Source organism: Platichthys flesus, chromosome 9, assembly GCF_949316205.1.
Source record: "Platichthys flesus chromosome 9, fPlaFle2.1, whole genome shotgun sequence".
Classification (NCBI taxonomy): domain Eukaryota; kingdom Metazoa; phylum Chordata; class Actinopteri; order Pleuronectiformes; family Pleuronectidae; genus Platichthys; species Platichthys flesus.
In genome coordinates, this window is record NC_084953.1 from 18,776,544 (window position 1) to 18,803,501 (window position 26,958).

Sequence of the window (26,958 nt, forward strand, 5' to 3'; positions counted from 1 at the left end):
AAAGAGGCAAATTCTTCCGAAGCCTGGACCTGGTTGTTTAAAGTCTATCTCAGGACGTCTCAGCTCTCATGTAAGTGGCTTCTTGCAGGTTCAAGTCGAGTTCAAGTTTACTATTATTGTCATTCATCCACATACAAACTATTAACAAAATCTGGTGTCATTGGGCCAAAGAGCAAATTAGATAAACTCAACTGCAATGGCCACTAGTACAATTGCCTTGTGGAGCCTATTAATGGAACAACTGATTTCCAGGGCCTTGAGAGGTCAGATATCTGGGTCTTTTCACCAGTCAGTAAGAACTGGAGAAGCCTCTTGCGTGAGAGGTTAAATGTAGAATTCCATCTTTTTGATAACCATGTTATGGACATCCTTAGATATGATCCTCTTAAATAATCAGCCACTCTGCAACAAGATGCCCCGAAATATGTTGAATTGTTACTACATGTAGTAAGTGAGGCTCTCACCCATTAGTCTCAGCCCATGTTATAATCACTGAGGTTGAGATCAAATTATCCTTCTGCCTCCCAATCTGATTTCTTTTGATAAACATCCTTTCGAGCTGCTAAGTGGAAGGTTTGTTTATGTATATTTTCTCCAAACACTCTGATCTAACTACTCACCTGCTGTAATATAAAGCCTCACCTTGTTGTATTGTGCTTGAACTTTGCTTTATTCTAGATTGTGGTGTTTGTATGCATGCCTTTTAGCGCGATAACTCAAAAATTGTTGAATCAAGGGACATAACCCAAGAAAGAGCCATTCAAATTTTGCGGTGGATCCAGGGAATTTTTGTAACACTCTTTTAACCTTGCAAGAGCACCCTTCTACTTCAAAATGATATTTATAATATAGCTTGTCATGTAAAAAGGAATATTTTATAAATTATAAATATAACCCTAACCCTAACCCATTGCAACTAGAATAATTAATATCCCTTTTGAATCTAAATTCAAATTGAGTACTCAATAAAAACATCCCTGCTCCTTTTCTTCACCAAACAGCTTATGGAATTGTGGAGTGGCGTCTGAGCCGTTCCTCAGGTCTATTTCTATACACTAGATAATTATTAACTTGTGAGAAACTATGGCAGAGGGCATCCAGGTGGTGATATAAAGTAGGCAATAGGTCTGACGTCCATAAAAGGAAATCAGTTTTGAGGCTGACAAACTTTCACTTTAACGTTGTGTGCAGCTCCACCATCGTTTCTTGCTGAGATACAGAGAAAACACTGTTTTCTCCCTGTCTCTCTGCCGCCCAGACCAAAGTCTTGCAGGTTAAAGCAGAGATCAGATTTTGCTTGATTGATTGGGATTTTCCATGACGACCTGATCGATCATCACTGCCAACCAACCTGCTTCTCAGCTATACTGACTATAAACCAGAAAGTTTACTCAAGCGCTGCAAGAAGTGATAGTGTTGTGGCAATGTAAAGGGACGTCCATGTTATTTAAAAATCAACCTTAGACACACTGAACAAGCCTACTCTGTACAACATGGTTACACAACACTGTAACAACAGAACAGCTTTCATACCGACTTCAAACACATTAAGGTCTTCTTAAACCAGAAGCAGGTTTATGGTGCTTATCCTGCTAATGAGTAAGATAATCTGTAGTACTCTTTCCACAGATATACACACTGAACTTTAACACAGTCGCAACACGTAATAATAATTGAAGCCATATTATTTATTACTCTCATATTTGTAATAAATCTGGTACAGTTAACTAACACATCATTTATTTAAATTAAGAAACAAAACTATACTAACACTACTGTAAAGCTGTTCTTATACTCAACAACTTGTGGTTTTGGATTTTGTACGTATCAATGACTTGTGACACGACAGCCTCTGAAAGTTGAAGCCAAAACATCTTGATTGCCCTTTGGTGGTTGGCTGAGGTCTACAGTCACATCTGATTCATAACATCAGGTCATGTGAGGAAGGAATCCTTGCACACTACATATCTGGATTTATTTAAAGAGGATTTTGTTCCCAGCATAAACAGACTTCGTTCTTACACTAAGATGAACAGAGTGATGTGCATTTAATAACAATTCATTCATACATTCATTCATTCATACATTCATTTCTGACATGATTATGGCTGTATGACGCACTGCTGACTTAATTGTATGGAATTTGGTGCTTAAAGTTAAGAAAGTGATCACAGACACCGCAGATATGCAATATTTAATATTAATACAACACGTGTAAATGTGTCAAGGGTAAAAATGTATAAAGTCAATGAGTCAGGATTATTTATGTTCCAGATGAACCATTTAGTTTACTGTTTTGTTAAATTCTGGTAATTTAAACAAAAAATTATCTCAGCCAGAATGAGTGACAAAAGCTATACAAAATACTGATATTATATAATATTCCACTTAATCTCTGGCAGATTTAGATTACGTCACTATCTAGGCTGCACCACAAACAAAATTAATGCATGTTGTTCAATGACGCCCCCTAACGGTGGCTTCAGAACTTTACTCTTTGCTTGAATGAAACCAGAAGACGTTACGTGTAAAGTCTGTTTGTGAATCATAGTGGAACATGTGATTAAAGGAGTCCCTCTTTCTTTGTAGCTCATGAGGTGAAACACAGCAATCTGGATTGGTTTCTTTTAAATCATGGTACAGTTGTAGCAATAGGACTCAACATATTTAATCGGAAATCTGATATCATTACATCAAATCAATACCGATTCTCTTAGTGTAGGAGAATGTGTCCATTAGTGTTAGGTTTTTTGTTGTCATTTTTTTTCAAATGTAAGAGTGAAACTAATACAATGTGTTTTCCATTTTCACACCATTTTCAATAAATTGGATTTGGTAATAATATTAAGATTTATTACAATAATAATACAAATTTAAAAAAAGCTTGATTTTATCGTTAGGTCAATGTGTGGCTAACATTGTGAACTGACAATTGTTACTTGACAATTGTTATGAGTTAAATTCAAGTTTCTAGTACATATTCACTTAAAGCTGTTCATATAATTGAGGAGATATTTCTTCTTCTTTGTTTTATTATTATATTTCCAATTCATCAAGAAAATGTATTGACAGACAGACAGAAAGACAGAGTGGACTCTAAATTAAACTAAGCGCCCCTCGTGAACCGCCGGTACATCCCGGAACAAGAATTGTCCACGCGTGACTCGTTTGCATTCGGGTTGCCAGGTTGTGAGAGTCCTGTGTTGTGAATGACATTACAGGAATATCGAAGGTTTTATTTGACCATTATTACAAAATATTTGTAATTTTTTGGAAAATATATTTTGTTAATGCAACCGTGTGTTGCATTAACACACACTCGATATGTTCTACCATACACATTGACCGAGTCAGTGGGATTCTAACCAGCATTCATCTGATATTAACATGGAAACAACATGCTCCTGAGTCAAAGACAGACCAACAGCACTTAAAGAGTAGATTCGCCATTCACTACTCTGGCTGACATCAAAAAATCTTCGCAGTATGATATAATAAAATTATCACAAAGTGATTGTGAATTTATAAACACTTACGTTTCTGTTTTACTTTTAAATATACCTACTGTCAATCTGCCTGTAGCTACTTATTTTACGTTTTTCTATTTAATTATGATGCTACATTTCGTAGCAATTAAACTGTTGTGTTATCAATGACTGGTTATCAAAAGCGTCAGGTAAATTGATTGAAAACCTTGAAAATATTACAACTGTTGCGTCCTCGACTTTTGGCACAAAACAAACACAACTGAGTGTTTGGGTTCCAGCTTTTAATTTTTGTTGGTGTTACTGCAAAGACCCTGCAGGATCTATCCCTGTTTTAAATCTAGAGAAATATATGTGAACATGTGTTTGATATCATACTCACTGTCGGATCTCTAACAACATGTCTGCATATCAAATGAATCGGGATCATATATGGTATTACTACTATAGGTGTTCCTCTTTATGTGGTTAAGTATATATTCATTCATAACACTATTTTAGTACAGCTCCATCATTCTCATGTCAACATGAAATAAGAGTTTTTTTTATTGTTTAAAGAAAAATGCGTGGTAACGGTATCTCATGTGTGAGTGAGCACCTGCACGGCGGCTCAGAGGCAGCGTTAGGGGGATAAAACGGCATAAATCTGGCAACTCCGGGCTGCCATCTTTGATTGTGAGACAGGCCGAGGCGCGAGCGGGGCCTCACTCAACTAGGAACACGGTCTGGCGCGAGTTCACGGGCGGGGACAGACACGGAATCACGGGACGACTTGGGACCGGGTTCTCGCAGTGACTGCCGAACACACGAGGACGCAGAGGCGGCTCTAGACGGCGCAGGAGCCACGAGACAGGAGCCGTGCATGTGGAGAGCGGTTTTGCTGGCAGCCGACGAGCTAAGTAGCTAACCAGCGTTTAGCCCGAACTGGGTTAGCGGGCTAGCCAGCTTTTGTAATCCGCCGGCGAGACACACTTTTTACTCCACCGCGAACCAGGCCGACACCGGGTTTCCAGCGGAGCCGCGCCGGAACCGAACAGGACAAAGGAGGCACCGCCACTGGCAGGTGGGTGTGAGCGCCGCGAGAGGTGAGCATTTGGAGGGTTCACCGGCAGCTGATGTGTTGCTCTTCGCTCCACGCTAGCTGGTTAGCACGCCGTGGCCACTGAAGGGATGGAAGTGGGTTTCATGGCGACCCGAGAGAAACGAAACTGTGCGAGCGAGGCGAGCCGGCGGCCTGCTCGCGAGGAGCGCCGGGTTCCACGTTATGCAGCTTTGAATCCGGGTTGCTGGTCGGATTCGGGAGGTTTCCGAGTTTATCTCCCATCACAGCGAACGTGGTTTGTGAGCCCGGTGTGGCTGAGTTCCGGGCGCACAGGGCCTCTGCCCGCAGCCGGTATGAGCCACCCAGCCCACCGGGAGTCCGACTCATGGAGAGGGATGGCCTGCACATTTATCAATGGCAGAGATTTGCTGAAACGACACGATACTACAGCGCTTTAAGATTTGATTGTGGTGGGACTAAACATCCCTGTAAAGAATCAATATGCGATCACGTCTCTATTGACGAGTCATGAGGACAGAGCTCAGTCATTCCCTTGCAAGTCCCATCGCCTCCCTGCCTATCCAACAAATGTGATCTTAAAGTATCACATTTTTACTGTGTGACTGTTTTCAGGACTCTGTGTTAAAACCCCGTGTGATTTATCATTAAGCAACATGGTGCTGTTCTTCCTTAAGCCTCCATTTCAAACGGATCCACATCTGGCTCGTTTTAGGGAGGCCATTCATACATGTATTGATTTGAGTAGTAGTTTATTGATCGGACAGTCAGCAACATGGCTGTATCAGTGATCTGAAGGTGGTATCTAAGTATCTACAGGAAAGCTCAGGTTTTGATTTAAGACAAGAAGCTCCTTTTGAGTGTCCTTTTTATTTTCCTCAACATACAGACTTGAATATGGATGGATTTGGGTGTAAAATTTGCCTTTTACAAGCAGCTTAATTAAGTATCCTTAAGGAGTCCCAAATGCATATCTCAAACTAGAATTGGCACTAACAAATAAAATTGAACAGGGAGAAAATTTACATTATGGTAATGAGAACTCGGCCACTCTCCAGTTTCTCATGTGCTTAGTGAAATCATCATCAGCAGCTCCCAGGGGAGACCATCTCAGTGGTATTGATGGCCTGGTGCAGGAGCCCCACAATAATCTTAAGTGCCCCCCCCCCCCCCCCCCATAATATTTATTCGCTTTGCATGCGAATAAATAAAATTGAGCTAAAAATGGTAAGCAGCGGTAGAGATGTGGGGAGGATCCCCCTGCACCCATCCTGATACAAGTGAGGATAATTAGGTAGTGTAGGGACTGTGTATGATGTGTTTTCTTTTTACAGGCCTGGTCATGTAGTATTAGTGAGGAATGATGGCTTGAATGATTTTCACCTCCTGTCAGATCTTCAAGTTAGTGCTCTGAGGCTTATATTTCACTATGTCGATGAAATAATTGCTCCATGATTTAAGTGAACAACAATCTCAAAGATGTTGTTACGCAGGATGGTGGATCTCTTGCTGTAAAGCCTTGTCCCCATAGCAGAGAAAACACATTTTACTGGCCACTTGATTTGATGCATGGGAGATTGTCAGCAATTTTAATTGCGTTAGTCAGCCTAAATTTATGATAAATATTCTAAACATGTTCACATGCGCACACGCACACAAAACTGGTTCTTGCCTAGAAGAAATGCCCCCCCCTGGGGTGAAGGGCCGTGCTGGAGGTTGGGTTGTGGAGATTGAGACTGGGGAGCTGTGATGCTTTTGTGTGCTTGATGACATATCTGGGATCTTTTTTCTTGCTCCCCCTCTCTCAATCACCTGACAACACTTATAGTACACGGCCCCTTCGGTTTCCCCTCATTGCATGTATGGCCCTGTTAAGACCTTTTATAAATATATGTGCCATGCAATCTTATCACAGGTGTGTCTTTGCATGCGCCCAGAGTGAGCCCTTATGATTGGTTTTCTTTTCACTGCTCAATATGCAAATTAACCTGTGCATTATTTTTTAACCAGTCTGAGCGTACAGGTGTTAGAGCAGGAACAAGCAGATCTGATACAATCAACGCTCGTCGCGTTACATCTTTACGATTTATATTTGAAAAATAAAGTGAAAATCAATATTGTGATTGTTCCCACAAATCAATGTATTTCAAACTGGGTACAAGTGTAACAATATTCTCAGTTCATAATGAAACTGTGGAGAGTCAGTTGAGTAGGAGTTCCATCAGTGTGGCCCATGGATGCCTCTGTGTTCACACAGCTAAAAGAATTTGATCACACACATTCCCAGACCACCACTGAATCTGACTTCAATGTGTCTTGGATGATGTCTTGATAGCCTGTCGCTACAGTTTAAATGATGCTTCCTTTACTGGTATTTCCACTGAAGCAGGGAACGTCAGTTGAGTAGTCCTTCAATGTGGCCAGGATCACAATCTCATTCACACACATTAAAATAATGTGGACACATGTGGCCAAGACAACCTCAGAATGTGGTCTGGTGTGATTGGACAGGTAACATCATCTGTGCACACAGGTAGTAGTACAGTTATTCAAACACACCCACACATATCCCTCTGATGGCCGGACCTATGCTCACTAATTTGCACTCACTCATCACAGAATCAAAACCAAAGCCTTATCTTACACAGCTCCCTCATCCCTTAGCATTCTCAGCAACATGTTGCCTATACAATCTATGGGTGCTTTGAAACCCAGTGAAAACAGCCTATAAATGCACAACTTAGACAAAATTTTGCTCCAGCTAGCTGGTGTGCAGACCAGAGAAATGCATCAGTCGTATCCCATCTGCAGGATGTGCTCTCTTCAGTATTTGAGCCTCTGCTTGAGACATTTTGGTCAGTAAATGTATTTTTAAAACTTATTTCAAGCCTGTGCTCACTGCATCCCCAAGCACAGCACACTTCCATGATGACTAATAGCTAGTTGGCAATGTCTAGCCTACTTAGCATAGACGTGCTGTGTGTGTCAAAAGAGGGTGTAATTGTAGCATTTCGGGTTTAAAGGGCCCATATTGTGTTGAATACATTTTCTGGGCCTTTACCATCTGTAATTACTTGAAGGAGCTCAGTAGGGACCCTCAAAGTATGAAAACAGTCACTCCGGACTTTTTCACTCAGTCCATTCTAAGAAATGTGTTATCGAAACGTCTTGTTTTGTACTTCTACCCGTATGATGTCATTTGGGATCACACTCGTCTCTCAGCCCCACCCAGCCGGTACCACTGATATATCATCTTAGGGGGACCAATACCTCAAGTCCCAGAAAGGTGCAAAATGTGGTCCCTTTAACAGTACTGCGGTGGACAAATAACAGGTGTGCATAAAGTGGTTGTGCTCTAATAGACACATGGTGAAGAAAAGGGACCAAATGGTGTGTGTCCACCAGGGTGTTCTGTTTACATCACTGCTAATCAGAATGGCGATGGATTGGCATGAACTAACATGCACACGTGCCTGGACTGGCCACCAAAACAAATCTCGTATTTCAACAAACAAACAGGACTGGTAGCTGTTCACACCGGCAGCGAAATATTGCAGCCGGCTCGTACTCTGAAGCAATGGTTTTGGCATCTATTTTTTTCGCTCAACGCGAGTGAATCATGCCAGAAAATATATAAATGATCAAATTTGCATCCAATACCTTACATTTTCCTACTGTTCTTCTCGAGTTTCAATTTCCCAGATACATTTATTTATTTCCTCCTACATGATTCTTTTTTATTATGTACTTATTCAACACATTTGTCATTTGTCTAAATAGACAGGCACACACAAGCGGACAGACAGGTATAGATCAGTCACTTGTGTACACCCTCATTTACCCCGAACCCCTACATTAGGTTATTACTTACCCATGAAAAATATCTACAGAATAGTCCACAGTAAAATCCTATTGACTGCTGTCAGTCATTTAATATAACTTGTGGTGTGTGTGTGGGCATCTAACACCCTCAACGGCCAAAAAGAGACTCTTTTCTAATGTGGTAGACTCACTCCAGAGAGTTCTTTAAAATTAAGTATTCTCGCTGAATTCAAATTTTCTCCATCCTTCAAGCAACACTACTGTACCTGACTATTTTTGTTTTAAACTTGATTTTAAATGACGATTAATGCAACTGTTTCACTTGACAGATTTGTGTAATAATTCCCACAGGCTTGTGCTCGGCCAAATGCAGAATCCTCATTCAACCTGGAATTTCAACAATGAATTAATCCAGATCATTTGTGTCTCAATTGCCTTTTTATTGTTATTTAATGCAAAGACAAGGATTTCCCTTTCACTAGATGTTGCTTTGCAAAAGAGTTTCAAGGCCAAGTTAGAGCTCGAGACTGAGCTCATCAGAGCTGTCAGCTTCACCCCCCCCAAACACACACAGACACAGTTCCCCCACTGCTACGGTAATAATAAATGACCTGTGTGACTCAAAAGACACTGCTGCTTAAACGTGCTCTGTCCTTGGTACTACTCACTCTTACTCACTTTTCTTGTAATCCCTCAATTTCCTAAATTAGGCAGAATTTCCCTTCTGCCCCCCACTCAACTAGTCAGTGGGTCTTCCAGCTTAATTCAAAATACTTGCTTAATAATTATAAAAAATAAACTGATGCTAACCCCAAATCCTGATCCAACCCCATCAGTGTCCTATTTCAGCATCACCATCTCACTTACCATCATATGCCATATGTAATAGTTAAGTGCATAGCTAGTCAGCTAAAGGAATACAAATTGCTACTTGACACCAGAAATACTGTAATTAAACAAATTTACATTTGTCAATGTAAAACACTGCTTGCACGTTGCTTCTCAGATGTTTTGTGGCCACCTGTCAAAGTGGGGCTGCAGCCCTACTTTCTCCATGCTAATGCACACACATTGAGAGCCACCAAGGTGAAATACACAACGTGCTTTGAAAGTGCATATGGTGATGAATATAGGCTTAGTCAGAATAAGCTGGTGTACAACTACTGGAGTCAACCAATGCCATATTCGGATAGTAGGCTGATCCTTCATGAAGTCTGCCATGTAAACCAAACATATTTTGTACCGGGAGACGGAATGATTTCAATTTAAACTGTTTCAAATTGTTTGCCTACTTAATACTTGTTGGGTGTTATAACTTATGTTTCTGTTTAACTGAATGGAAACTGTTTTTAGAAACAGCCCTTTAAATACCATTACTTGAAAGTGCTGGCTGCGACATTCAGCTTAGTTCACTTGTTCACTCACATTCGAGTGTTTTGCCAAGTTACAATAAAACTGTTTCATCATAAATCTCATTGTCGTCTTTCTGCTCTATAGGAGGCTGGTTCTGGGGGCGAGGCCAAAGGACCAGACTCAATGAGGATCCAGCGAAATGTCCGAGAAGTCAGGGCAGAGCACAAAGGCAAAGGATGGCAAAACAAAGTATGCAACCCTTAACCTCTTCAATACCTACAAGGGCAAATCTCTGGAAACCCAGAAAACTGCAGGTAAGCGGGTTCCTTTAAAAATAGTTAATGAGAGAACTGTGTGCTGTAGATGTTTTATCAACTCAAAGAATAGTCAAATTCCTGGCCTGACATTGTTAAAACCTTAATTTTGCTGTTTCTTCAAACCAGTGGCTGCCAGACATGGGCTCCAGAGTTTGGGCAAGGTGGCTTCCAGTCGGCGCATGCCCCCTCCAGCCAACCTGCCCAGCCTGAAGGCAGAGAACAAGGGAAACGACCCCAACGTCAATATTGTCCCCAAAGACGGTAGTGGCTGGGCGTCCCGCAACGAGGCAGAGGGGGAGAGGTAAATTAGTAACTTAAGCTTGTGTGTTCAAATACTAACACAAGGGGACATCCCATTTACTAATGCTCATCTCAACGGAATAATAGAATGTCTAAATTAGATGAAGATTTTATAGTTATGAGTGTCTTGTGTGCCACAGGCAACAGGATACGCCCCCACCGCAGATCAAACCAGTTGTGGTCCCGCCACCGGAGCTGCCTGTTGTGGGCAGCCGGTCCTGGGCCAACAGCAAGCAGACACAGCTTGACGGTAAATATCCTCTCCACTTGCTCCCCTTTTACACCTTTAAATAAAATACAGATTACCTTTGTTATAGTGTTGTGGTTCCACCTGACACTGTAAAGTACATTTGCGACTCGTCCAAACAAACGGAATCAATATCTTCAACTTGTTAACACCACTCCGCTGTCTTAATGGGATGCAGACCATTTGATTACTGATAAATTCACGGATAGGTTGGAGGGTGTGCTGTACATCAACTGGGGATTAGATCTTTCAGTGGTGCTCTGCAAGTCACAATATTATCATCAATCGTGTGATTTACATACATGTGTTGTGCAGGAGCTCCTCGTGTGAGCAGCCAGTTTCAACACGAGTTTCCCAGCTTGCAAGCAGCTGGTGAGGCGGAGAAAGGGGACAGTCAAGAGGAGGAGCCTTATGGACCTGGCCCCAGCCTCAGACCTCAAAGTACACCCACACTCGTGCAAATCAACATCACTGTTAATGTTCTGTGTCCCTGGTCTTCAGGAACCCAAATTAAATCAAAAATACTTATTTTCCCCTTGTCCTGGTAGATGTTGGCAGTTGGAGGGAGGGCGGAGGCAGGAATTTGACCACTGCTCCCAGCCCTCCTGAGATGGATAACAGGGTTCCGGAGGAGGGAAGTACAAGCCTTGATACCACCACACCACCTGTAGAAGCTGACGACCCCGGCCGAGATGTGACCGCCGACATTCAGAGGGAGAGGCTTCCCCCAACTGGGCCTCCTCAGCCTAAACTTAATGGGGGGCAGCAACCTCCTGCTGGGGTGCCAACTCAATTCGATCCTGCTTTCAGGAGCATGATGCCACCCTATGTAAGTCCCAGTTTAATATTGGAAACAGAACTTGAAATATCACAGTTAAGCCAGCGATGTACTTTTTTTTTAATTGCAGGTTTAAGTTTCTATGATGGCTGCCTTACATAGCCAGCATTCATTTAGAGTTGGGGTTCTTTCTGTCCTCAGAAAATAACGCTATGCATACGCTAGATGCAATGAGCATATGAATTGCAGGGGAAATTTAATACGTTTTTATAGACAAGTCAATAACTGAAGCCTGTATCTTTTCGTGGTTTCTGAGGGGAGGGGTTTAATTACCACTGCGCAGTGACAAATCAACAGTATTTCTAGACGTCGATGTGGAAACCTGCAAAAACGAGTAAAACAAGTCATAGACTGTTATGTCTCTGTCCAGCAGAAATACAAGTAGGTACAGGGCAGACGGCGTAATGTGTATCAGTACATTGAGCTGGCCACAGAATTTTCACATCACTGGTCAACTGAGACCAATTTTACAGATTTTACAACTTGCAACATGCAGTCAGTAGTTTTATACGGTCTGAACTCTCTGCTATGCCCTCAAGAGGGATCATTTTAGTAACAAGCTGGATGTGAACGTGTGATTTTTAAAAGCAAGTTTATTTCTGGCCTCACAGTATCTAGCTGTAGTTTTTTTCTTGTCCTTATCCTGTGTGTTTTTTAGATGTTCCACGCTTATCCTCAATTGTCTGCAAGCACCGGGCAAGCAAACGTCAGATACCCTGTACCACAAGATGGAGCAAAGTGAGTCCACATCTTAATGACTAAGCCCTAGATACTTCTAAAGAAAAGATGCATGTTTTAGTTGTCTTTAATTTGATCATTTAACAAACCGATCCTAATTTGTGTTCTTCCTGTATAATTAACAAACAAACCAGTTAGTCAGTTTAATTAAACAAGTACTTTTAAAATGAAATTCACCCAGGTCTCGTTAACAATGAGCAAGATGACAATGTCACACAGAATACTGTTGTTCATATCTTTTATACAACAAATGATTTTTGCCCCCATTAAAGTTTTGGTATATGTCAGACTGATTACACTTACTTCATTTGAGTAATTTCATTTTGTCCCTTGATTACCTTGTCTCTTCTATCTCTGCAGGTCTCTCAGAGGTGCCCGTTCAGCACGACCCCAGCAGGCCCCGCCTCAGGCCTGGCGCCTGGACCCAGACAGGCCTGCAATCATCAGTGCATCAGAACTGAAGGAGCTGGACATCTTGGACGCTGACACAGACGAGGGCTGGGCAGGTTAGTAACAGAACATTATTTAAAAAAAAGAAGTGGTGTTTAAAATAAATGGTTTGGATTTATATAGCACTTTTTTTTGTCTTGACCTCGAAGCGCTTTACATGACAGTTTGACGTGCACCCATTCTCACACACATTCATACAGTGCATCTATTAGCAGCACATTTTTTTCTATGAGGGACAATTCGGGGGTTCAGCATCTTGCCGAAGGCCACAGCCGCCCAACAGCGAACATCAACCCTTTCCCGTTCTCATTCCAGGAGCTCAGATGGAGGTGGACTACACAGAGAAACTAAACTTCAGTGATGATGAGGAAAACCAAGCTGCTAAAGAAAAAGGAGAGAACTGGTGAGTATCTTGAACTTAATATTTTAACATGCTTTGCTTTTCTGTAATTAGCCAATTCAGTCCTTAGTATGCACAACAGTTTTTTTTTAACCAAAGCGTTTCTTATATTTGTAGATATCCTACCTGCAGAAAGTTTCCATAAAACTACAGTTTGAATATCAACTTTAGGAAACCAGTTAGAAGAACCAGTTTGTTTCTAATCCATGTTGATATTGTTCTTCAGGGGTTTGATGGGGAAAGTTGAACGTATAAGACCTCGGCCAAAAGAAGGTCATGAGGGGTCTGAAGACCGTGGGGGCAACAAGACTTCACGGGCAGACAACGTAGATCCAAGAGCGCCATCACCTGGCAGTATAGGGCAGTACAGTAAATCAACTGCTTCACAAGACTACCAGGTAAAGCTGGACAAGTGCACCCTGATCAATTTAGCAGCAATATGAGAAGTCTGTGTTGGTAATAATATATTTTATTCTCCAGGGTGGGAGTCGTTCTGTTAGTGGAGCAGCTCCACGGGGGAACAAGCCACAGACTGCATCAGCACCTGGTGCCGATGAGGACCCTGAGGCCTGGAGACAGAAGCGCAAGAAGCCTTCAGAAGTTTCTGAAGCTGTAGAACGAGCAAGGCGTAGGAGAGATGAAGAGGAGCGGCGGATGGATGAACAGAGGCTTGCGGCCTGTGCAGAAAAACTTAAACGTCTCAATGAAAAACACCGCCAGGCAACTGAGGGCAAATCCTCCCCGACTCAGTCCACCACCGATGAGGCAGAAGCTGCCCCTGAGATTGCCCCCTTATCAGCTCCCACTCCTGAACCCAGTCCTGTACCTTCAGTCCAAGTTTCACAATCGGAAGAACCAATGCAAGCTCCTCTCCCAGAGCAGGTGGATCAAGACATGGAGAGGATAGAGCCAGAATGGGAGAAAGTTGAACCAAGTGCCGAGGAGGAGGTTCAATTGCCTCCTCAGCCCAGCCCTCCCGTCCAGAGACCTGTGGTCGTTGCTCCAGAACCTGAGAATGAGGGAGAGAGCTCTTTGGCTGAGGTCGGCCCCCTTATGGAGGAAGACCAGGCTGAACGGACAACAGTGCCTATCCAAGACTATTTCAACATAGAGGACAACAGAGGTGAGCAATATTGACCTCATCTCGAAGTTGTCTGAAAATTATATATGGTTTCAGTCATAAATCCCAATACTATTGGTTTTGTTTTCCTGCAGTGGATGAGCCCCACCTGTCTCTGCCTCACATGGACACACCAATTGGTGAGGATGTCTCCGTGGCACCCCCACAGCTGGAAGGAGAAGCAGCTTCTGCTATGCGTCCATCTCTCACCTCAGGCTATTCCAAACAGTTTCAAAAATCTTTGCCACCCCGTTTCCTCAGACAGCAGGTAAGAGTGTCCGCATTCAGCTTCTTCAGTTACAAAGAGCTGAGTGTTGCTGGTTAAACAATGGGGGCCGGCACTAGGTAGTGGGCTTTTTTCTTGAATCTGAAAGGGACTTGGATGTTGATTTTTAGTTTGATCTTCCACTTAAGAAATGTAAGAAGTACCTTAAAGGTTATTAACATATTTTTTCATTGTGAATCTGCTCATCGAATCAGGCCTGAAGTGCATGTGGGGGGCTAGTGTACTGAGAGCAGTATTTTGAAGACACTTCAGTTCTTAATGCACATATGTAAAGTCTTGTGGTTGAACAGTAGTGTTTGAATATAAAAAAATCAATACTTTTTGAATGCTTAATTACTATTCAAATGTTTATTTTCATTCATTTTATAAATGCGTTGGAAATGTAGTGCGGTGGTCACAGTAGGTGTGGAACATGGGTCGGCTGCATCACTGATCTGCTGCTCACACACAGGACATGGTTAAACCTTACCACCCAGCCCGTCCACTCTGCATCTGCCAATCTGCCAATCTGCCAATCGGTTGCTCAACAAAATCATGACCCTTTGCTACAAATCTTCCACTGCAGGCTAAAGACACATCTCTTCAGACTACACCTTGATTAACAAGATGTCTTAAAACCAATTTAAAAAAAAAAATATATATATATATATATATATATATATTATAGTGCATATTGTAAGTCGCTTTGGATATAAGCGACTTACATAGCGTCCAAACAAGGTGCCTCTTTTAACATTTAACAACATGGTTTAGTTAACCGTTCTGCCAAGAAAGAGCGCTATGCATACAAAAAAGAAAAAGCATTCCCAAGAAAACAAATCTGCCCCCGAAATCATGTGTCTGTGACAAACTGGTAAAGACATTGCAACTCAATTAAAAGATGCACTGTTACTGGTGTGATGCCAACGTGAGACCCTGAATCTCTAAAGGAGCCTCCCTGCTGTATACATGGTGCATAATAATACATTTTCATTTAATTAGAACTTTAATTATACAAATAATTTAATGAATGAAATTCAAATAGGATAATAGGGAAAATTTGACTGCCCTACTATATTGTACTGTGTATATCCTTAAAAAAAACAATGAACTTTAATCATCTTACTGTTACTTTCGTCTTTTAGGAGCAGATGAAGCAGCAACAATGGCAGCAACAGCAGAGTGGGGGCTCTGTGTCCCCATCAGGTGCTGGCGCTGCTCCAACTACACAGCAGCAGCAACAACAACAGCGCTCCATGTATCAACCTATGGGCCCCCACCACCAGCATCTGGCCTCCATGGGCTTTGACCCCCGCTGGCTAATGATGCAGTCCTACATGGACCCTCGCATGATGTCAGGACGTCCTCCAATGGACATACCAACTAATATTCACCCTGGTAGGGAGATGTGTTGAATATGAATGGAGACTTTACTGTATGATTACATAGGTTTGTGATGAAATGTGTAAGACTGCCTGTTCAAGGTCACTCATGCATTTCAGGGCGAATGCCTCCAAAGCAGATTGTGCGCAGAGAGCCTGGTGACAACTCCAGCTCCAGCTCAGACTCCTTTGACCACTTGACCCGGCCAATTCGTGACCATGGCCTTGCCTCAGACTCACGGATGGTATGGGGATCGGACCCATACCCACAATCAGAGCCTTTACCTTCTGTTACTCCTCCAAAAGGACGCAATGATACCAACGAGCAGAGGTAAAGGATATTTATGAGACTGTTCGGCATACATGAAAGCCTTTACTTTAAACATATGATGCATCTAGTTTTTTCTTTTACAGAATCGACTCTAGTCTGGATCTGGATAGAGTTCTCCCAGCTATATACCCCCAGGAACATAGTGGATTGGACTCTCGTAAGAGTAACTTCTTCCGGGACCCTACAGAGTCCTTGTCAACATTTACCCAGGGCCCAGTGGACTTATCTGGGCCTCTAGACCTCCCTGTAGTCTCAGCTTTTGATTCTGAGGAACCAGGCCTACCGAGTGGGGAAGAAGTAGAGGCTCTTGGTCAAGCTATGCTCCAAAGGAGCGTCTCCCAGGGCTCCAGTAACTCCCTCAAGCTTGATGAGCCCAGGTTCGATGGGCTACCCGTGGGAACAAAGTCCCTAGAGCCACAGGACACAGGGGAAAGGGCTGAAGATAAGCCCCAAAATGAACTCTACTCCCAGGCTACAGTGACAAACCACAGGGCTACACCTCCTGCTGATGGATTACACAAACAAGAGAAGCTGCCTCTGCCACTCCCCAGCAAGCAGAAGGCTGAGCTGCGCTGGGGAGGGAGATCAGGGGCTGGACGCAGAGAAGGACCAGGTGGGGAGAGACCCCTCCGCAGGTCTGGGCCAATAAAGAAACCTGTCCTAAGGGACATGAAAGAAGAGAGGGAACAAAGAGAAGAGAGAGAGAAGCGTCACGAACGAGGGGAAAGAGGAGAAAGAGGCGAAAGATCCAAAAAAGATCAGTCATCCAAGGCTCCTACTGCAGCTGCTGTTTTGTCTGAGGGATGCAGACCTCAGAGTGAAGCAAAGAGAGAATCTACAGAGCTTGAGGAAACATCGACTGGCCTTCAGAGAGTTAGAGACTCTCAGCCTTCATCGGGGCCTCCTACTTGTCTGCCTTCTTCTCAGGAAGAGAAGGCAGACAAACCACCCAGCAATGACAAACATCCAGAACCCAAATTGCCTTCCAGAAAAGAGTCCAATCTTCCTCCGCGTTCCTATCGACGGGAGGACCGAGAGAGAGAACGTGACAGGGACAGAGTTAGGGACAGGGACATGGTTAGGGACATGGTTAGAGACAGGGACATGGTTAGAGACAGGGACATGGTTAGGGACAGGGACATGGACAAGGACATGGACAAGGACAGAGATAGAGAGTGGCCTGCTGACTCAAATTTCAAAGGACGTGGCAGAGGGGAGTATTACGCTAGAGGACGCAGCTACCGAGGTACCTACAGTGGTCGCAACAGGGGGAGTCGCGGCAGGAGTCGAGCGGAGTACCCTTATAGAGAGCCCCGATCACGCTCTGATTTACCTGCAGTGGGAGGTGCTGCTGCCTTTCGCAATAGGGAAGAAAGTGAAACTCGCAGTGAAAGCTCAGACTTTGAGGTTATTCCAAAACGCAGACGACGACGGGGTTCAGATACAGATTCTGAAAGTGAAGGTGGGAGAGAGTCTGCTAGTGATACCGGACCCTCTGACCGCGAACCTAGCACCAAACCTAGCCGTCCACTAAGACGAGAACTCCCTGGCGAGGTCCGATCTGGGCCCCACAAGCCAGGCTTTGGACCTCCTCACATAGGAGAAAGGGCTGGATTCAGAGCGGATGATGAAAATAGGCCCAAGCCAGGATTCCTTCCTAAAGGAGAACCTTCTCGGCGCGGGAGAGGTGGATTATACAATAGACGAGGTGTAGCAAGGGAACGTGGTGGCCCTCGCCCTGCCCCTCTTAGACGGCCAATGTCCAGAGAGTCCTCTTCACAGTGGCCCTCTAAACCCATGGAGACATTTAGGCCTGAGGAAATGGAATCGGCTCAAAGATATGACAATCCTCCCAATGACCGGCGGCCACCTAAGTCTGAGGGCAAGAAATTTGTGGACGGACCACAGAGTAGCAGAGAAAGGCCTCGTAGATCCCGACCAGCACGCCCCCCCAGGCAAGATAAACCCCCCCGCTTCAGACGCTTGAAGGAGCGGGAGGCGGCCGTGATAGGTAGTGGAGAAACAGCCTCAAGTCCACCTGCCCATTTACCCCAAGTGCCTGCTACTTCTGCTAGGTCTGCCCCAATATCCCTTTCCCCAACCCTGTCTAGAGCTCCAGGAACCCCTGTTACTGTGTCTGCAGAAGCAGCAGCAACTATGCCTGCACCCGACCTGCCCTCTACTATAGAAGCGTCCCTACCTGAGACCAGCAGCCCCACAATCGCTGCAGTCGGTACCAAGTCCCCTGATCTGTCCAACCAGAACTCTTCAGATCAAGCCAATGAGGAATGGGAGACTGCTTCTGAAAGCAGCGACTTCAACGAAAGGAGAGAGCGAGAAGAGAGGAAAGGAGCACTGGAGGCAACTAATGAAGCCGCCGCTGCCTCTGCTGCGGCACCCACACTTCCTCAGGGCTCTTTGACCCCCAATAAAAGCCCACCTGAAGGAGGGGTGACTCCAAAACGTGAAGTTGCTCCTGCAGCCAAGAGGAGTTTCTCCAGTCAGAGGCCGGCGGAGAGACAGAATCGTAGAGGCAACAGTGGAGCCAAACCAGTCCGGGGCTACACTGGGGGCAAAGGGGAGAGAAGGGGAGGGCCCAAAGCAGGGCGCAAAGGGTGAGTTTAAAACAATCAGGCTTTTGTCTTATTTAAGGCATTTACTCTGTCTGCTTCCATTAACACTTGCCCAGAATAAAATGGCAGATTTATTCACACAATAAAACTTTTGTAAACTAATTGTTGATTAGTATTCCGCCCAATTAATGACCGTACTAAATGATACTGAAGAACAATCTACATACATCGATAAGCTGTGAAGATTGGAATGTGTTTAAGAATTATCCTCTAGTGTACTATAATTAGCCATTGAAATGTGGTGAAATATGGCGTCAGTGTGTTGGTATTTATAGACTCTGTACCTGAACATTTTTTTTCTGTTATCGTCAACACTTCCTGTCTAGTAGCTTCTTTGTTTACTCCTACTTCAGTCAGAGGAAAGTGAAAAGAAATAGAGGCTTAGTTCTCTGTTTGCAAATGAGTCTTTCAGATTAGTTCAGATCCCAAGTCAGTCCTTTTTTTACACATGAGCATTGTTGGTTTCTCAGGCCTTGTTTACAGCCACTCTGAGATCAGTACTGATGTCACTGACTGGTTTGTAACGGAGTGTCTTGTGATTAATCTAAATTTTTACTTCTGTCTCTCAACATAACAAATAAACAGCCCTCTAGCCCACCAGAACTCGGAGGCAACAGCATCAACTGCTGGAGGAGCAGCCCAAAGAACTTCGAAAGAGCAGTCTGCCCGTCGCAAAGATGAGACCAAACAGATCCCTAAGAAGCCCAAGGAGAATGCTCTTTCTCAGTTTGATCTCAACAATTATGCCAGTAAGTAAATGCATGTATTTTCTGATACTGTTGGGCCTCGAATCTACTCGTCTAGATGTTTGTTATCTAAAAAAACATGTTTTTCTTGTCTGTTCATTGTAGGTGTTGTGATCATTGACGACCAACCAGAGGTCACCACCACAGAGGACCCTCAGTCCAGCACCAATGATGACGGCTTCACAGAGGTGGTCTCCCGCAAGCAACAAAAACGCCTTCAGGATGAGGAGAAACGGAAAAAGGAAGAGCAGACACCTCAGGTAGGAACAGGGAATTACCCTGCACTGCTCATTTGACAGCAGTACTTTATTGAAGAAGGAGCTGTGTGTTTTTTTAGATATTGTATTAATATAGTTACAACTCTTACAGAACTGGGGTAAAAAGGGCTCTGGTGAGAAGAGCAGAGGGGGAGGAGGAAAGCTGCCACCAAGATTTGCTAAAAAACAATCATCGCAACAACAGCAGCAGCAGCATCATCATCAACATCAACAGCAAGCCTCTCAGCCTGCTGCAGTGTCTATTCCCCAGGCCCAACAGCAGCCTACCATTGCTGCCCCCCAGCATCCTCACCTGCCGCCTACCCAGCCTGCTGCATCCCCTCAGACTCTGGAAGGAACGGTGGCTCCTCTGCCCACTATCCCCCCTGCTGCTGTGGACTTCACCTCCAAAAACCTTCCCCCCGTTCCCGCCCAGACGCACATTACTATGGGTACAGAGCTGTGGGACAACAAGGTTGCGGGCTCCACTGTCCTTCCTGATGTGAAGAAGCGTGAGTAGATATGTATAGGTTGATGACTGTAATGTATTTATCAAAATGTCTCTTCAGGAGTGAATCTGTTGGCCCGTTTTCTAAAACTCCAATCTGTGTATTCCAGTTGGTCCAATAAGCCCTCCTCAGCCGCCTTCTGTGAGCGCCTGGAACAAACCTCTCACCTCCTTTACTGGCACTGTCTCCTCTGAGGTATGCAAAATGTGCCTGTGTTTTGTGACTGCAACATCCACTTGCTGTATGACGAATCATGAAATTTAAATGTTTCGTAATTTTTCATTTCTAGGGTGTGAAGCCAGGAGCTGAGGGCAGTGTAGAGTTGGCAATCGACAGTATTCAGTTTGGAGCACCATCATCTGCAGGCAGCACAGACAGTGATGGAGTTCCAGCGTTGATGGAGATGGGCTCTGAAAACAAACTCCCTGCTCCCAAAGAACAGAGACAGAAACAACCTCGAGCTGGCCCAATCAAAACACAGAAGGTAACGCTCCTTTCTGCTCATGCTTACACAATCCAATTCCTATTAGTTTTTTGAAACTCTGCTACAGACTACATTTCCTCCCCAGCTTCCTGAAATGGAACCAATGGAAACCAAGGAATATAAGCCAGGTCCCATAGGTAAAGAGCGTTCACTAAAGAACCGTAAGGCCAAAGACGCACGTGGAGTAGAAGGCGAGGGCATGGAGGGAGGAGTTCCTGGAGGAGGTGTCAGCAGAGTCACAGAACCCAGTCCTCCCACCAGTGACACTGGCGTTCCAGAGCTGGGAGACATCGAGGGCATGATTACAGTCCCCTCAGCAGAGTTCATCAGTAGCTCAAAGGTAGTTCACTGTCACAATTACTGTCACCCAACTATCTATACTTGTAGTATAACATGTTAGTTTGTGATTATAAATGTTTGTTTCCAACTCAGGAATCTGTCACTGACTACACCGCCCCCTCCTCCTCACTGGCTGACAGTGTTCCTACAGGAGTCAACAAAATAGAAGAAAGTTTGGTGACAAATGTGAGTAGACACTTGAAAAACCCTTGTTCATCTTTCATTTTGATTTGAAAAAATCCGTACACTTAGTTGTGTATAAAAAACATTTAAACATTCTCTAAATGGTTCTTTGTGTGTTTTCCTTTCTTTTTTTCTTTCTTGTCTTAGGTGGCAATGCCTCATTCGTTGCCCATTCCTAGGCGAGAGACCCTGCAGCAGAGCTCCAGCCTCAGCACTGTCTCCCCTGCTACTGTTGACTTAACGCTAAAGGTACATAGATAGTACAACACATTCTAGGAAACATTCATTTCCCTAAGAAATACTCTTCTCCTCTAACGTTTCTTAAGTGCTGACGTCTTTCTGTCTCCTGTACAGATGGAATCTGCTCGTAAAGCTTGGGAGAACTCCCCAAGTCTGGAGAAGAATTCTGCGGTCACCTCCTCTTCATCCCCCATCACTTCATGTGCATCCTCGTACTCTTCCTTCTCCTCGGCCTCCATGCCACAGATCCCTGTGGCTTCTGTTACTCCCAGCACTTCACTGACGGGTAACAACAGCTCTACTTGCATTTAGCATACATTTCCCTCCATATTGTTTGTTGACACACACACTGCTGATGTTCAGCACTGAAGTTACTGATTTATTTTCTTCTGACATATTTCCTGTTGTGCATCAGTAGTATCCAGGCACCCATCATGACTTCTTGTCTGCACCATATGTTTACCTCCACCCCGCAGGTTCTGGCACCTACACCACGTCATCGCTCAGCACCAAGACCACCACAGCTTCTGACCCCCCAAACATCTGCAAGGTGAAGCCCCAACAGTTGCAGGGTGCTAGTTTGTGCTCCAGCAGTAGCAGCAGCTTCTCTCAGCTGGGCTGCGTGCCTGCCCTCCTGCCCCAGCAGCAGACCCCACAGGTTTACGTCTCCCAGTCTGCAGCAGGTGAGATTGACATGGCAATGTTTCCTGCATTCTAATCATCGTTATTTAGTGGAGATCGTCATAGCCCCGATAGTTCAGTTTGTTTCATCTAAATGTTCCTATTTGAAGAACCGTGCATGTCTGCTTTTAGTTACTAATATTATATTTATTGTATGTCCAGGTTCTGCAGCTCAGATTCCAGCATTCTACATGGACACTAGTCACCTCTTCAGCACCCCCCACCCTCGCTTGGCTCCTCCCTCCCTGGCACAGCAGCAAGGCTTCCAGCCTGGACTCTCACAGGTAGCATTTCACTTTTTCAGAATTCAGTGCAGGAATGCTTAAACCTTGATGATAGAAATAACCTGTTTGCCCTCCTCAGCCAACAGCAGTGCAGCAGATTCCCATCCCCATGTACGCTCCACTGCAGGGTCAGCACCAGCATCAGCACCAACACCAACATCAACACCAACACCAACATGCGCACCAACATGCGCACCAACACACACACCAGCCCCAGCTAGGACTCGGCGCTGGACCTCCAGTGTCCCAGCCACAAGATCTGTTCAGCTCCTCGCTGCAGCCTTACAGGTAACACAAGACACACCGCAGGACATTGAGTTCTCTTCTCACAACAGAAACAAACAGATGGGCCAGTTTCGCTGCTCCGAGGCGCCATTGTTCCTGTCATCTGATCCTGCTGATGTGTCTTCCCTCAGGTCTCAGCAGGCATTCATGCAGAACAGCCTGTCACAGGCCTCCATGATGCTGTCAGGACCATCCCTGCACAGCTACGCCAGCGTGCAAGCACCTGACATGGGCAAGCCTCAGTCCAGCCTAACCTATCAGCAGCAGTCATCCACTCAGCACATTCCCATTCTGTTTGAGCCGCAGCTCAACCAGCCCTCTGGCATGGGAGGCTCCCAGCTCATTGACACACACCTGCTGCAGGTAACCAGAGCGCTCCCATGGAACATTTCTCTCTGCCATAAAATACTGAGACCACTGTACGTCTTCCATCTGACACGTGTCTTGTTTCAGGCTCGACAGGGGATGAATCAGCATTCAAACATGTACTCGGGGCAGGTGCAACAACATGGCCAGAGTAGCTACTACAGCAACACTCAGTCGCCCAGTTCAGCAATGCAACAGGTAACATGCATGAAAACATAATGGCATTTGAATGTTTGTAATCCTTGTGAAGCGCTTTATTCATTTTACCAGTTATCAAACTTCCACTTGTTTGATTTCCAATGTTGTGAAACAGCGCAAGTTTCTGCTGGTTAGATAAATCTGTGAATTGTTCGATTGTTTCTCAGTTTCAAACACTTGCGCTTCTCTAATTTCCCTCAAGGTGACGGTCCCTCACCCTGGTTCCCAAATGTCTATGTCGAACTTTGGCTCGAGCGGAGGCCAGCCCCTCCTGGCACTGCCCCCCACGCCGCCTCAGGCCCAGCCCCCCAACATCAACCGACAGCCGCCAGTGTCCCAGGCGTACCGCAGCATCATGGGCCCCAGCCACAACATGATGCCGCCACCCACCAGCAAGGTAGTGTAGTAGTGTGTACATGTGTGACTCTGTTTGATTCAAGAGGTTGGTTATGACTTTTTTAAAAGTGTATGCTCCTGTGTTATGACGCGCTGCAGATGGACATGGATCTTAAACTCTTTGGCAGTGGGATGGACGTGAAGCCTGGAACTCCTCCTGGAGCCAGGAGCACAACACCCAACTCCAGTCATTACAGGTACAACCCGAAACCACATCCTTGCACTTACTGACAAAGGTCAAAAATTGACAATCTGAACAAGTTGAAGTGGCAAACTTTATTTCCAGGATATTATGCACATTGTTAGTTGTGTTTTTATTATAATCTTGTACAGACGATTATAAATGTCCTGCTTGTTTGCCTGCAGGGCCAGCTCCACCTCTCCTAGCAGCCAGTCCAGTAAGATGAACAGCATATTGTACCAGAAGCAGTTTCAGCCCAACTCTGCTGGGATGAGGATGGCGCAGCATTTCCCTGGACAGTTCAACCCTCAGGTATATTATTATTTACATGACTTGAATTTTGAGTATTTTTTAAATGAACCTTTTGTAAACTGATGCATTTAATTTTCCCTCTTCCTTTCAGATGCTCTCTCAGCCCAACATAGTTTCTCCTCTGGTTCGACCTCCTCACGCTAACTCATTTGCTGGGGGTGTTCAGCGCTCTCCCATGGGCCCTCCAATGTCAGCGAATGTGGGTGGTGGGCTAATGCCTCATCCCCGACCCCAGTATCCACAACACAGCCAGCATCTTTCCAGAGGACCCCCTGGTCCCTCGATTATTCCAAGAGGCGCACATGGGTCTCTGAAGGCTGAACAGGACCTAAAGGTCTCTTTAAATTTTCTGATCTGTTATGTCATACTGATTTGTTCATTTGGCCAATCTGAGATGGGTGGGTTGACAATTTTTGTATCCCCCTCTAGGCAAAGCAGCGGGCTGAGGTGCTCCAGTCCACTCAGAAGTTCTTCGCAGAGCAGCAGCAGCTTAAGGCAACGCAAGCCAGCAAAGCTGCTCGACTTGATCAGGGAGGAAAACCCTCCCTGGACACCTCTGCCCAAAACCATCAGGCAGGAGGCGAACGCCCCGATTCTGACAAACCCCCCATCTCCACGGCCAAGCCCATAAGGACTGGCCCCATAAAACCACAGGCCATCAAACCAGAAGAGGGCAAGTAAAGAGCCCCCGACCGTTTTCGGATGACTATACAAATGGATGGAAGAGCGGAGGAGAGGGAGAATCTAGCCCCATTCACTCAGTCACCACCTCATATCTGCCATGGGGGACATATTGGGGGAGGAGGATGAGTTCGGTAGAGATCCAAACAGTAGTGGTTACTGAGAGTAGGCACTGTCCTGCGTATATATAAATATATATATTCCTATTCCTCTTCTTTCTCCCCCCGTCTTGTCCCACTGTAGGTTGGGGCATTTGAGTTGGATTCTTCCATCATGTTTAGATGCCGACGAAATGGCCGCACAAGTTGTTCAACAGAAATCTACTGTGACGGTAGATAAGAGGAGAGTTGGAGAGAGAAAATTTGAGATGAGATTTGCTGCTGAGTTTGCCATTTTTATAGCTCTCGATTTCTGTACCTATTTTATTTTCCCAAATAGTGTCGTGCATATTATAGGAGAGACCTGTTTCGTTAACGAAAGAATGAAGCAGATGTTTTTGTAGTCCAAACAATCTTCAGTGTATGTAGTGAAGCACACTTTTTGTTGCCCAATCACCCATCGTAACCAATCCAGAGATTTGTGCTCATGCACACGCTCCCTCAACGGTTTCACCCACAGTCACCGCACAGAGACGTGAAATAAGAAATTATGTTGTCATTTTGTTTTTTGTTTGATCAGAATGGTAATGTGAAAAATTGCAGCATTTGATTGACGTAAAGGATTGATTTATTGATTAGTCTGCCTGTGAGCCTTTGCTCTCCTGCCTTCTGCTCTCATCTTCTTGCCTGAGAATCACTGACGTGTTGGAGTGTGTCGGGTTGTAGTAGAAACAGGAGGGAGCTCGTATCTGGACCCTCCTGTACATTTAGCCGAAGGTTGAAGCAGCGCAGAGATGTTGCAGCCTTTTGGATTGCTGTTGCCTTGGCAGCAGGGTTTTGAGTGGATTTACAGGATTCATGGAGGATGTATGATCACTACAGGCAGCTGTTCCAGTTTAGGGGCTACTGTCACACAACCTTTCACTGCTTTAACACCCATCCTCGCTGTCACACACAAACACACACACTTCACTGCAAAGCACCCAGATCTGCTGCTATTGACTGAATTCAGTGTCCTTAGCTAGAATAAAGCAGGATAGGGCTATTTAGAGGTTATAGAAGTGGCGAAGAGTTGATTGTTAAACAATAGAGAACTTTCCAGTGCGAGTGCGTGTGTCAATCCCCCACATTAAGGGGGGGACAAGAACAGGACAGAACGGAGAAAACAATGGATAGAAAGGACACTTTTTGTTTTTGTTGACTTTACTGATGAGAGCAATCAGTGCTGTTTTCTGTCTCTGCCTCACCTCGGCCGGCTGTCCCACCCACAATGCTCTCATCTCGGGGTTGTGGTGACGAGGGTCCTTCAGAAACGTACAGCGGTATGCACCCTGAGGTGGGGGGGGCAGTCCTCCACACATCTACCCCAGCTGGGGGAAGTGTCATTGCATTGGATGAGGGAGGGAGGGTGGGTTATGAATATTTTTTTTTTTTTTTTTTATTCTTTTGTTTTTTTTGTTGTACTTGTACAGGGGTTTCATCGCTGTATTAAAAGATGTACGGTCTTATTTACATTCTCTTGGTTTGGTTACAGAAACTAATAAAAATAATATACTGTTGATCTGTTTCCAGTGAGGCCTGGTTTTTACTTGAAGCTTTTTCCATAATTAAGTTGAAGCAGTTGTTGCTTTATACCGGAGCTAGAATCAACTTCACTTCTGAACACTAGATGGCACTGCAACACATAAACCTCTCCGACTGAAGTAGTCACCACATTCAGATGAGGCAAAGGGTTTTTAGCGTCCAAGTAAAAATAAATCACATGAGATTCAAATCTATAACATTTATTCTAGGATTTTATACGGTTTTAACTTAAGATTAAAGTATGTATTGTGTTTATCCTCATTAAAGAAACTATTTTAGCATCATTAAGACTCCTGTAACAGTTTGATTTCAAACCCTGTGGAAAACCATTGCAACGCGTCTAATCAAAAATATGAACCTGTTAAAGTGTACGCCTGCAGACCTGATCACATT

General features: G+C 44.6%; 1 protein-coding gene across 3 annotated transcripts; it reads left to right on the plus strand.

Annotated features, from left to right (window-relative positions):
- The first annotated feature begins 4,158 nt into the window (after nucleotides 1-4,158).
- Nucleotides 4,159-26,849, plus strand: prrc2c (proline-rich coiled-coil 2C). 3 transcript variants are annotated; one of them, XM_062394877.1, is made up of 34 exons: nucleotides 4,159-4,570; nucleotides 9,865-10,034; nucleotides 10,164-10,338; nucleotides 10,478-10,587; nucleotides 10,900-11,025; nucleotides 11,133-11,413; nucleotides 12,081-12,160; nucleotides 12,521-12,666; nucleotides 12,926-13,013; nucleotides 13,237-13,408; nucleotides 13,491-14,133; nucleotides 14,226-14,398; nucleotides 15,541-15,793; nucleotides 15,898-16,108; nucleotides 16,192-18,723; nucleotides 19,327-19,490; nucleotides 19,593-19,747; nucleotides 19,857-20,256; nucleotides 20,363-20,448; nucleotides 20,543-20,737; nucleotides 20,823-21,077; nucleotides 21,170-21,262; nucleotides 21,407-21,508; nucleotides 21,614-21,785; nucleotides 21,976-22,182; nucleotides 22,343-22,464; nucleotides 22,544-22,752; nucleotides 22,881-23,112; nucleotides 23,203-23,313; nucleotides 23,516-23,710; nucleotides 23,779-23,906; nucleotides 24,076-24,202; nucleotides 24,294-24,536; nucleotides 24,632-26,849. In XM_062394877.1, the coding sequence occupies exons 2-34, from the start codon at nucleotides 9,920-9,922 to the stop codon at nucleotides 24,881-24,883; spliced, it is 8,553 nt and encodes a 2,850-aa protein (XP_062250861.1). In that variant the 5' UTR covers nucleotides 4,159-4,570; nucleotides 9,865-9,919; the 3' UTR covers nucleotides 24,884-26,849. The 3 variants fall into 3 exon arrangements, with proteins under 3 accessions (XP_062250861.1, XP_062250860.1, XP_062250862.1); XM_062394876.1 differs by having other exon boundaries at nucleotides 4,159-4,548; XM_062394878.1 differs by having other exon boundaries at nucleotides 4,159-4,548; nucleotides 23,809-23,906.
- The last annotated feature ends 109 nt before the right edge of the window (nucleotides 26,850-26,958 follow it).

What these genes read in the sequence shown, in the direction of transcription:
- prrc2c (XM_062394877.1), top strand. Translation starts at nt 9,920, where the DNA reads ATGTCCGAGAAGTCAGGGCAGAGCACAAAGGCAAAGGATGGCAAAACA. An exon ending in AACGAGGCAGAGGGGGAGAG is followed by an intron (nt 10,339 to 10,477) that starts GTAAATTAGTAA and finishes TGTGTGCCACAG; the next exon opens with GCAACAGGATACGCCCCCAC. An exon ending in CCTTCCTGATGTGAAGAAGC is followed by an intron (nt 20,257 to 20,362) that starts GTGAGTAGATAT and finishes TGTGTATTCCAG; the next exon opens with TTGGTCCAATAAGCCCTCCT.